Here is a 12,284-nt window from a genome sequence, read left to right as displayed (position 1 = left end):
AATGGAATATTTTATGTATATATTCTTGATTGATAGCAAAATTGACATTTCAGATAGAACAAGTTGGTGATGGGGTCAATCTTTTTTTTTTTTTTTTTAATTTTCGAGACAGGGTTTCTCCGTAGCTTTTTGTTCCTGTCCTGGAACTAGGTCTTGTAGACCAGGCTGGCCTCGAACTCACAGAGATCCACCTGCCTCTGCCTCCCGAGTGCTGGGATTAAAGGCGTGTGCCACCACCGCCCGGCAATCATTTTTAATTATAGGAAAAGTAAATCTAATTTATTTTTTGGACTTTGAATCAGTCCTCAATCAGAATTGATTAAAAATAGAACTTAATCAGATTATATTTGAATATAGCTTTACTATCTAGAACTCTACGTTTCTCTCTTTTTTTCTTATTCATTTGACAAATTATTGCAACTCTTCTGTGAGTGTCTGGCATATTCTTGCTATAGGGATTATCCAGATAAACAAATTACACAGTTTCTCTGCTTTCCTGGACATCGTGCTTATAAAGCCTGGGATGTAAATAGGGGGTGAAATGTTGGCCAAGGAAGTGGAGAGGTAGGATTTCAAATGACCTAGGAGACCTCTAGGCACCGAAATGTCATTTCTCAGCACTGCATGGCTGCTTGAAGCTAAACTAGGATTAGAATTTTCAGTCTTGTATTTGGATTTGCAGTTTCTTCTCCTTTTTTTTCAAGACAGGGTTACTCTGTAGCTTTGGAGCCTGTCCTGGAACTAGCTCTTGTAGAGCAGGCTGGCCTTGAATTCACAGAGATCTGCCTGCCTCTCCCTCCGAGTGCTGGGATTAAAGGCGTGCGCCATCACCGCCCAACTGACTAAATTTCTTAAGATACTAAATAAAGCAAGACTCTCTACACTGGGAGAAAAGAACAGTTATTCTTTCTGTCTTTAGGTTTTTCTTTCTGGGAAATGGTAAAGGCATTTAAAGACTGTTGAACTTTCTTGGGTAAGCAGATACACCACTTTAATCTTTCCACTCACGTGGGAGGCAGATGCAGGTGGATTTCTGAGTTGGAGGCCAGCCTGCTTCCATAGCAAATCCCAGGCCAGCCAGGGCTACGCATCGTGATTCAGTCTCAAAAATAAAACAACCCCCAACAAAGTCACAAAATAATCTGCTTTACTTTTACTAATATTATCTTTTAAGAAAAACAAGTAAATTCAATCACAAAAAGCAAGAATTTTCTTGCTGAGTTGGGAGGACAGTGGTGTAGAGTTTTAAAGTAGTTTTGCAAGTGGGAAAAGGGAAGGAACGGAAGGAAAGGGAAGTGGATCAGTAGCGGGTATGTTTTAACTCCTTTTAGCCAGTACAGCTTCACTTTGCTTTATTTTATATGTGTGTGTGTACTGGAGTTCTGTAAAGATTTGCATACCAGAAAGGATTTTCTGACTTACGAGGATTTTAGGAACCTTTTAGACAGGACTTGAGCGTAGCAGTGTGGTAAAATAGAGGATACACTGCCTGGAAACTGAAGGCCAGTTTACTCTTAGCTCCATCACCCGTGAGCTGTATGGACCTTAACAATCACCTTTAAATAAAGGCTGGGCTTAGATGAGTAATCTTTAATAGCCAGCTTGGGTATGCTTTGATTATATGATTTTGAATCTCCAGACAGAAGGAAGTATCTAATTTCTTGTGAAGTGGCCAGGTACAGCATGCTGCAGATCACTAGGATCTGGAAATGGTTTTACTCGGTAGCCCACAACACCGTCTTTTTCTATCTAAAGGACCGTTCTTCCCTACTTATTCTTTCTATTATTTATTTTTATGTGTTGTGGGTATTTTGCCTGCATGTATGTGCTAGATCTCCTGGGACTGGAGTTAAAGACAACAGACAGTTGTGATCTGTCCTGTGGGTGTTGGGAATCGAGCCTAGTCCTCTGGAAGAGCAGCCAGAGAATCTTAACAGCTGAGCCGCCTCTCCAGCCCCTCCTCATATACTCTGGAATGGGCTTGTTCTTGCGCTTTGATTGAAGCCTTCATACAGAGCCCTTGCTGCCTCTCACCTGCTGTTCTGTTGGTTCCTGTGCAGCTGGCTGGCCCTGGACACAGTTGCTGGACCATGTGAACTCTTCCACTTTTGCTTCTTGCCGCTTTTGCTTCTTGCTTTGTGTCTTGCTTTTAAGACCTTTTGAGTTGTTTGTTTCTTCTTTTAATGTTTTTACTTTTTATTTTCTGTGATTGGTATTTCTTTGTTCAATTCAGGTTAGAGTTGCCCCTACTGTCACTACCTGGAGTAACAAAACTCCTACTGCCCTTCCCAGGCATCCACCTGCAGCCTCTCCCTCTGACACACAGGTATATCCTTCATTATTCCTCCTTGAGCATGATCTGCTCACTTAAATATATAACAATATATATAACTATTACCCAATTATATATATGTGATTATATATTCTCTGTCCAGCTTCCTCCTTCCTCTCTGGTCCTTACTCTGCATCCATCTGCTGCTCGTTGCATTTTATTGCATTTTGGATGCAAATGGCAATTTTTAGGAAAATTAATTTGTTTTCTTATTCTTTCTCTTCTTTTGCAGTTCTAAATTTACTTGAGCTAGAAATATCTCAATGAAGGTTCAAATAATGGTTTAAATTGGATTTTACTGGGGGCTGGAGAGATGGCTCAGTGGTTAAGAGCACTGACTGCTCTTCCAGAGGACCAGGGTTCAATTCCCAGCACCCACATGGCAGCTCACAACTGTCTGAAGATCCAGTTGCAGGGGATCTGACACCTTCACACCAGTGCACATAAAATAAAGTTAAATAAAGCATAAAAATATTAAAAAAAATACTTTATTTAAAAATAATTGGATTTTACTGAAGATGTTTCTCTCGTTCTTTTTTGTAAACATTGCAGAAATCGAAAACTGAAAATCCCCTTTATAATACTTACTTACAGAGTTTGGAGAAGTAAGCAGGAATTGGTGGAGATGGAAATTCTGGTGCTCTACCGCCGTGTTAGCACAGTGTTACCATGCTGCCCTACCGCCGTGTTAGCACAGTGTTAGCACAGTGTTACCAACCCTGTTATGGGCTGTTAGCCTTTGCCATTCACTGCAGTTTCTTTGGGCCTTTAAATCACCCAGAATGCATCACCTAGAAAATGGGGTGTCCTCAGGAAAGTAGTATATACAAAATGCAATTTAACATATTAAAATTGATAAAAAAAAAAAATAAATAAACACAAATTCCATTTCAGGGATTACAAGGCCCTTTGGTGATGTTCTTGGTCCCAAATCTAATCTTCCTTTTCACTCTATTCTTATTTCCTAGGGAGAAAACCCTCCACCTCCAGGTTTCATAATGCATGGCAACGTTAATCCAAATACTGCTGCTCCGCTGCCTGCATCTCCAGGCCATATGCACAGCCAGCTGCCACCTTATCCACAGCCACAGCGTAAGTAATGGACCCTTGGAGTCTTCACAGTGGCCTGTCCTCCCTCAGTTACTTAGCGGCAACAAAGCCATGGTCAGATCAGCTCTCACAGAATAAATAAGGGGGCTAGGATGTAGCTCAGTGCTAGAGTGCTCAGTGTTCAGTCTCCAGTGCCAGGAGAGAGAGAGGTGGGAGGTGGGGGCAGACACAGAGAGACAGAGTCCGTCCAGAGTCTGTCTTTCACCCCGTTCAGAACAGTGCTCCATTCCGTCATGCTAAAGAAGAGAATTGTGTGTCATGTGGGAGCGGAGCTGTAGAAATTATCAGTACATACCCTGTTCTTCAGACAACAGACAGAAACCACAGCTTTGGGAAGTTGGTTCATGCATTTGTTATTTTTTCCACTTTATTATTATCATTGTCTTTATTTAGTGTAAATTTTTAAAAAATAAATTTAGGTTCATAGCAAGATTGAGCAGAAGGTCCAGAGTCCCTCCATGTGCTCCTTGCACACCCCTTGGCACCGCTCCACATATGTTGTGCAGTAGTGACCCGATGCTGCTGCTCTGGCATGCTGAATCCCAGTCTGTGAGCGTATGCTCTTGGTTTGTATGTTCTGTGGACCTGACAGAGCAACTGCATTTGAGTAAAACAAATTACAACCAGGTGTGGTGGCAGAGTGTCTTTAATCCCAGCACTCAGGTGACAGAGGCAGGCAAATCTCTGAATTTGAGGCCAGCCTGGTCTGCATAGTTCCAGGACAGCCAGGGCTATAGAGAGAGACCTTATCTCAAAAGAAAAACAAATCAACCAACCCAAAAAACTACTGTTTCATAACTAAGAATAAAGAACCCCAGTAAAAACCTTAAGGATAAAATTATTAAACAACTATTAAAAATTAAGAACAAAAGGCCCAGCCAAGACGTTGTGGAACATGCCTTTAGTCCCAGCACTCAGGAGTCAGAGGCAGGCGGAGCTCTGTGAGTTCAAGGCTGACTTGGGCTACAAGAGCTAGTTCCAGGACAGGTTTCAAAGCTACAGAGAAACCCCTCCAAAAAAAAAAAAAAAAAAAAAAAAGAACATAAGGCCTAAATAAAGATCTCAGGGATTGTAAGATTAAACAACTGGAAAAACCAAGATGCTCCACATAAGAACTTATCCTTGCAAGGCCTTCTGGGCTGTGGGGTTCTTCACACAAGTATCCATTTGACTCCTTTCCATGTATTGCTTAGTGATGCTGTTTTCAGAGGACAGATGCACCAGGTGTGCACTGCAGAGACCCCTCCCTGCCCTGCCTGCCCTGCTCCTGCACAGTGTGGTGGTGTTGGGCTCTCCCAGGATAGCTGAAGGTTGAAGTCTTGAGCTGCCAACAAGTTCTTGAAACTATAGGGTTTTCAAGAAAAGGACATGCTCTGAGCACAGAAGTCCTGAGTGACTCTGTCTTGTGATTATTCGCTGTCTCTGCAAGTCTTCACAGGGCAGGAAGTCTCAGGAGAGGGTCAGTTTTAACAGCTCTTTGGATCTTAATCCAAAATGTCTATTACCAGCAGCATTCTAGAGATGGTGTTTTTCCTGTCTTTGGTTTTCTTTTTGAAGTGCTAGAGATGGAAGCCAGGGCTTTGCCCACGCTAAGCAAGTGTTCTATCACTGAGCCACATCCCCAGTCCCAAGTGTTAGGTTTTGGTCATATTGTTTAAACAGTAATGACTAAAATCATTCCGACTTCTGTCAGAACAAACGTGTAACTAATTAAAATCTCTGTTTCTTCTCCTGATGTAGCTTACCAGCCAGCCCAGCAGTATTCCTTCGGAACAGGGGGGTCAGCAGCTTACCGACCTCAGCAGCCTGTTGCTCCTCCTGCTTCTAATGCTTACCCTAACACCCCATACATATCCCCTGCCGCTCCTTATTCCGGGCAGCCTCAGATGTACACAGCGCAACAAACCTCCTCACCTACCTCCAACTCTGCTGCTTCTTTCCCCCCTCCCCCTTCCTCTGGAGCATCCTTCCAGCATGGCGGACCAGGAGCTCCACCATCATCTTCAGCTTATGCACTGCCTCCTGGAACAACAGGTACACCGCCTGCTGCCAGTGAGCTGCCTGCATCCCAAAGAACAGGTCTGCGCTTGGAAGGGGTTTGCTTGGGCCTTGGGTTTCAGAGCACGTGGGTGGGTGGAGGGCATCGTTTCCAAGGGTCTGTGAACTGAGTAATGCGGGGTGTTGCTTGAGTGTTTATAACAAGTTCTCAAACTCCCTGTGAGCCTCCATAATGAGCGTCAGTTGCTAGATGAGGAAGCCCTTAGCCTAGAGCTCACGATGCTAAGGGCTATAACCTGCTGCCAACTCACTGTGAAAGGAAGGGAATTAGTGGGTGAAAGGAACAGTGGTTGAGATTGGGCTCAGCTGGTCCTGTTCCATGAAATGCAGAAACGCAGGACGGGCATCTGGGATTAAACATGGGCCTCCCATGCTAGCGGAGTGCTCTACCACTACGCTATAGCTCGGGCCCTTATGGTTTACTTGAGCTGAAGTGAGCTCAGTTATCTTAAAATGTCCTTGATTTTAAAAATGATTTGTGGGCTTCAGGCTGGCCCAGTGGGTAAAGTGGTTCACTTTTTGCAAGCCTGACAGTTTGTTCCCAGCAGGGCCCCATGGTAGAAGGGCAGAAGTGACCCCCCGGAGGTTGTCCTCTGCCCCCCCCCCACACACACACAAATAAAGAAAACTCAAAGCAAGGCCTCTGTGCACGTCGGCATTTGAGAGTAGTTTCCTTTCCAGGTTATAATGGGCATTCATACCAGTGGGGCAAAGCTTGAACTTGGTTAGTCCCTATTCCTAAAGCTGTGCTGGCAGAGTCTTTTCTGTGTTTTGCTGGTTTTAATGCTAAGAGTAACTCACATTGGTAGAAGTTTATCGTAAGTCTGTGGTAGAAGCATTCTTTTCAAGTAAACACAATAAATGTGGATATAAAATATTTTTAAATTTTCCTGCTTCTAAAGTCTTATGCATGGTAGAGCCCAGAATTATAAATACACCTCTTTTTCCCTTCTCTAATATGTAATGTTAGCATGCAGAGAAGGAAAATGACTGTAAGGACTGTAGACACCTCAGTTGTCTTCCCTTTATCCGTGGGTGCTCGCTCAGTGGGTGCCCAACACCACCTCCTCCCTCCCATATGTGCACACAGTTGAGAATAGTAAGAGGTTAGCAGTGACCGAGACTGAGCAGCACACTGCGGGAACTTGCCTGCAGCGGCACTATAGGCTCTCTGCTGGCTGGAAGGGCAGCGGGATGCCTCGGACATGCCAGACAGAGGGACAGCTTGCGCTCTTCGGTCTTGAAGTGAGGCGAGAGCTGAACAGCATCAGATTGTGTCAGGCTGCTCAGTGATCTTCATCCTAGAGCCTTTGTTGTTTAGTTTACAACGATCACTTCCAAATCCTCATTATCTTTCTTAACTACAAATAGGGAGCCGGCCGCACATGTTTCAGTGATGCGCTGCAGACACGGCAGTTTGACCATTTAGAAATGAGCCCCAGCTCTTAGTAGAGTTCCAGAACCACCTTGGAAACCCGGATCAGCCACCATTCGGATCTTACTAAAGGGTAGAGTGGGTTCACGTGAATTCTCCTAAAGAGCAGTGCGGGAAATAGAAGAGGACTCACATGCGTTAAATGTCTTGGACAGCATCTAGCATTATCTTTATGTTTTGTATTTAGGTCCTCACAACCCCAAGAAACAGAAATCTTAGTCCTGTTAAAATTGTAGCTGACAAGACAGGAGCTTTTTAGGGGTTGTGAGCAGTCTCGGGAGTGTGCACACTGGTCTCGGTTAGCGGGGGTCTGTGTTGTCACAGCCTGTGCTGGAGGTCTCTTGATGATAGATGCTTCCCAGTGGATTTATAGAAATTCCCCAAACCACTGCTGGGGCATCTGTCCCTTTATAACAGGAGATGAATATTTGCACAGCATTGTTCTCCTCGGGCAAAAGTGCATTTTGCCATGAGGTAGTGGGTGCTGTACAATTGCTCTAACCTGGCTGAGACAGAATGACTAATGGGGAAAACAGCCAAACTAACGCTCCCTGATACTCAGCATGCACGTGTATGCCCGCTGCCTGTTAGCCTGCATGTAACCTTCCTTTACAGCTCAGGTGCAGTCGCCTCACCATGTCCACTTTGGATTCCCTACAGTTTCTGTTGAAGTTATATTATTATGAGTAGACATCTTGTCGTATTGTAGTGTCTTGAACCGTGGGTTTGTTGGGGATTTAGAGATTCCAGTTGGCCAGTGGGTAATTCCTTTTGGATCCTGCAGACTTCTGAGCTTTCTGTTAATAAATGAGTGTGTATGCCAGAGGCTCAGAGGAATGGGTGCTACTGCTAGGGAAGGAGGGGGAGGAGATGGAAGGGGCAGGACTGGACAGGGCTGAGCACTAATGAAGGAGAAGGCGAATAAAGTACTTCCACACTGACTCAGAATGGAGTATAATAAAGGGGTTCTTTATTAGAAGGGACTCACAGATCACAGTCCTCTGCACAAACGTGGACAGGAACCAAATCCAGCATCCAGGCTAGAGAGGTGAGAGAGCAGGCCCGTGCACCTATTTGGTACCCAAGGCCACGCCCAACCTAGTCCAGCCTCTCAAAGGCCATTGGCTGAAGGAGGATCCCTAACAGACTAGGGCCATGATAAAAAGTGCTGGCTGTGCGAGCCTTGCAGCCTAGGTTCTCCAAAACCCTTGTGAAGCTGAGCGTGATGGGCTGGCTGCCTGGAGTGAGACTCAGTGACAAAGACAAGAGAGACCCTGCTTCAGCACTCCCGCAGGTCTCCTGGCTGCCACATGTGAGCTGTGGCACACCCACACGCACGCACGCACACACACTGAATACCACATTTTTACAAAAGAATATAGATAAGCCAAAATTATGTATTAAATTGAGAAAATGACACGGTTTAATGAAACTAAACATGTTTAAACATTGAATGATTTGATAGTAAGCAGAGTCGGTGAGCGTATAATGGGAGAAGGCTTGATGATTGTACAAGTTTTCCCTATTCGGCAAACCATGTGTTTTGGTTCCTCATTCAAGCTACCAGCTGGCTGCTCTCTTGGAAGTCTTGACTCTGATTTGGTTCAGATTCACTGCTAACTTTGAATTTGACTTCATTCTGACCTTAGTATCGTCACTAAGGGATCATGTGAAAGTCCTGTGCAGACTTCTCTCTGCTGCTACTTGGTGAAAGCCAAGTGTCCCATGCTTCAGTCCCCAGGCTTTTTCTTGGGAGAGTCTTTGTTCCCTGTCCCTTTCTGTCAACAGGGTGAGGAGTGGGCATATTGCAGGCACTCTCCCTGAAGAAGCTTAAAGACAACCTGTTTCCAGTACTTGCAGGTGTCATCTGTGATGTCGCCAGCACAGATGCTGAGGTCTGGAGGTGGAGCCCAGCTAGTCTCCTTACAGAGTACACAGCGACCCTCCAGACATTGGCTAGCTGTAGTGTGAGTGTATTATGTCTTCTGTGGGCAGTGAGGCTGTATGATATAAAGTCATCACGTAAACACAGGCAGCATGGATCACTCTTTTCTTCAGTTAAACCCTAGATGAAGAGATTGGCTTGCACTTAGAAGCCATATTCTAAGGAGAACATGTCAGGGAATGCCGGAGTCATCTTTCGAGCAGTGGATCTTAGGCTGTGGCACCCTCTCCTACCTCTCGCTTTCTCCACGATGTGTGTCTTGGGTGGAGCTCAAGCCCAGTTGAGTTCATCTTCTTTTTTTTTTTTTTTTTTTTTTTTTTTTTTTTTTGGTTTTTTGAGACAGGGTTTCTCTGTGGCTTTGGAGCCTGTCCTGGAACTAGCTCTTGTAGACCAGGCTGGTCTCGAACTCACAGAGCTCCGCCTGCCTCTGCCTCCTGAGTGCTGGGATTAAAGGCGTGCGCTACCACCGCCTGGCTAGTTCATCTTCTTTTGTCTCTTCCCTTGTCAAATGAAGCGGGTGGGTTCTGAGAGACTGCGTGCTGACAAATGTAGCCACTTTCATGCTTCTGATCTGTGACAGGCTGGCCACAGAGTGTGGTCAGCCTGTGTGCTTCTCTCCACTGCTGGAGGCTTAACAACAGTGCTGGCTTCACCCAGGGACTCACTGGAAAGATGACATTAGGCCCTGTCTGAACATTACACTCTGTGGTTAAACAAGGTTCTCAGCTTAGGGTCACAGCTCTGAATGCTGCCAGCATGGAAACACTTGGTGCCGTGTGGTGTGAGCAGGTGTCATCTGGGGTGCTGTGCTCGTAGGACATCCTGAGCTTCGTGTGGTGTGAGCAAGTGTCATCTGGGGTGCTGTGCTCGTAGGACATCCTGAGCTTCGTGTGGTGTGAGCAGGTGTCATCTGGGGTCCTGTGCTCGTAGGACATCCTGAGCTTCGTTTGTCAAACAGAGAAGCTGTCAAGACAAAGACTAGGGAACATTGGTCTCAAAGTAAAGGGTAAACCTCTCTTAGAAGAGATAGCATAGTCAGAGGAGAAAATGCTGTTTAAGGAATTTACCCAAAGAAACTGATAACTTTCTTAACTGAACAGAAGACATTTCACATAACTTGATTTAAAAGTGAGCCTTAGGGCAAATGTGGTAGTGCCTGTGTGTGATCTCAGCACTTGCAAGGCTAAGGCAGGAGGATTATGAGTTTGAAGCTAGCCTAGACTACATAATGAGCAACCTGGGCTACATCGTGAGCAGTCTAGGCTCTCTAGATAGAGACCTTGTAGTAAGTAAATTTTAAAAATTGTAAAGCAAGTTTTGTTCCTTTGAGGTTCATTTGCTTTTTCTGGGCTCTGTTAAGCAGGGAAGAAAAAGTATAATGTGATTGTTTGAGCTTAGAATGTCTTTCATAATACTGTCTAAGTGACTTTTACATTTTATCTACAGAAAATCAATCTTTCCAAGACCAGGCATCTGTGTTGGAAGGTGAATTGGTTGTAAAACATACATTTGAAATACTTTAATCATTAAATGCAGCTAATGAATGGACATTAACAATAATGCATGTGAATGTACCCTAAATCTGATTGGTATCATTTTTATTTGGCTTCTTAATTGAATCAAATTTTAGAGTGATTGAATGTGTGTGATAACTCGGAGCTTTAAATCATAGAAGCTGTGTATCTTACATGAACATAATGACAGGGTTGCTGTATCCAGGTAAGGATATAAGGTGATGGGAGAGATTGGAATGATTCCTCTGTGTGGTGGTATGTTACACATGGCTCAACAGCCTGAGACCAGCTCCTAAGTGTTCAGAGCCTATTCAGCCTCCTGTCTCAGGTGAATTTGTAGGAAATAGGTTCTATTTAAAAAGCAAAGCAGCTAAGTCCGTTATGTTTACGAAGAGAGCTGGCCTTGTTTGGTAACGTTAAGCACGAACCAGTTTCTTTTGTTTGCTAAGCAGTTTTGTTGTGATTTAATATGCGTATCAGCTTAGCAAAGGGAAATCTGAAGAGAGCACACTGGAAACGGGCAGGCAGCACTTCCCATCGCCATGTGTTCACTCACACAGCCGTGCTCGAGCAGCCGGCCACTTCCATAGTGAGTAAAGTGACCGCATCAGAACTGGGCAGTTGTCGGTGTCAGCGTGCTCTGTGAGGTACTGGGACCAAACACGAGCTCTCCCCATGGCCATTTGTGCTTTGAGATGCTGGGTTTCCAGTCTGTAGTGTCTATAGTTTCTTAAGACAGGAAATTACGAGAATTACTCCTGTTGTGTAGGTGAGCTCTGTTTTTGGGGTTTTTTTGGGGGGCGGGGGAGTTTGTCTTGTGGTCCTGGGCATGGGACCTGGGCCTCCTGTTCTGGGCAAGCATTCTGCAGTTGAGCTGCTATCTGGCCTGGGCTCCTGAGTCTTATTTAATAGGACTGTGTTTAGCATCTGTGATGTGCTTGCTGATTTGCATTTCCCTTTATTCTTTGTGTGTTAAGGGTGATAGAACACCTTACAGAAGTACACTTGTCGGTCTGTGCCTGTTATCTGGAGAGAAGGGTGGACTGGCTTTGGAGGCTGCCTGTCAGTTTAGACACAGGACTTCAGCCTCATCTTGGGACAGTCCCTTCCCTCTGAGTAGCACTGCTCTTAGATATGATGCCTACTGAGGCAAGCGCTGTGTGACCCTGCTGATTGCTCAAGCCTGTATGGCTCACAGACTGTATCCCCTCACAGTTGAGGGGAATGTAGAAGTGTGAGATGAGCCACTTTCTTCCTTTCAGGGTTCTGGAGGAAAATGACTTCTGTTGTCTGTTCCAGGTCCTCAGAATGGTTGGAATGACCCTCCAGCTTTGAACAGAGTACCTAAGAAGAAGAAGGTAATGGAAAATCCCTCTACCCAGTGGATGTCTTTGCTGTTAGTCACCTGTAGCCTTGTAGAGCACAGCACGCTTAACTGATCCTTCTCAAGGCAAAGCTTGCAGATTAATGCGTGTACAGCTCATTGCACCAGGATTTCCTCTAATCGGGTGACAGGAAGGCAGTGACAGACTGCTGCTAAAGCTTTACCCTGTGCTGACGGTGGCCTACACCTCCATCCCAGGCTCGGGGACCTGGGAGGCCGGGGCAGGGAATGACTTAGGAGCTGGGACTTAGCTTGGGCTGAGCTTACATCCCTTCTCTCACCGTGTGCTTGGCAGCCAAGACACTTCCTGCACATTCCGTGTCCACACTCCCTCTCTGCACAGTGCACCTAGCTACCTACCTAGGGCCTCCATTTTCAACTCCTACGCTAAACAGTGGAATACTTTCTCCTCTCCTTAAAGACCACCAAACATACTTTGCTATGTTCAAATGCGAGGGTAGAAAGGCTGATCTGGCCTGAGCTAGGTTTGGACACGTGCAATAAAG

General features: G+C 45.2%; 1 protein-coding gene across 30 annotated transcripts in view; it reads left to right on the top strand.

Moving 5' to 3' along the window:
* Positions 1-12,284, top strand: part of Sec31a (SEC31 homolog A, COPII coat complex component) — a 56,591-nt gene that overhangs the window by 37,421 nt on the left and 6,886 nt on the right. For 7 of the 30 annotated variants that reach the window (XM_050155627.1, XM_050155625.1, XM_050155624.1 and 4 more), the window contains 5 exons: positions 2,234-2,326; positions 3,301-3,424; positions 5,183-5,521; positions 10,327-10,365; positions 11,694-11,752. In XM_050155627.1, the coding sequence (XP_050011584.1) occupies positions 2,234-2,326; positions 3,301-3,424; positions 5,183-5,521; positions 10,327-10,365; positions 11,694-11,752 (654 nt within the window). The remainder of the gene's footprint in view (positions 1-2,233; positions 2,327-3,300; positions 3,425-5,182; positions 5,522-10,326; positions 10,366-11,693; positions 11,753-12,284) is intronic. The other 23 variants (XM_050155644.1, XM_050155638.1, XM_050155640.1 and 20 more) reach the window with 8 other exon arrangements.

The sequence above is a fragment of the Alexandromys fortis genome, unplaced genomic scaffold (assembly GCF_014885135.2).
Source record: "Alexandromys fortis isolate MF-2015 unplaced genomic scaffold, M_Fortis_MF-2015_v1.1 scaffold_87, whole genome shotgun sequence".
In the NCBI taxonomy this organism is placed as follows: domain Eukaryota; kingdom Metazoa; phylum Chordata; class Mammalia; order Rodentia; family Cricetidae; genus Alexandromys; species Alexandromys fortis.
This window is presented reverse-complemented; position numbering and strand designations above follow the sequence as displayed.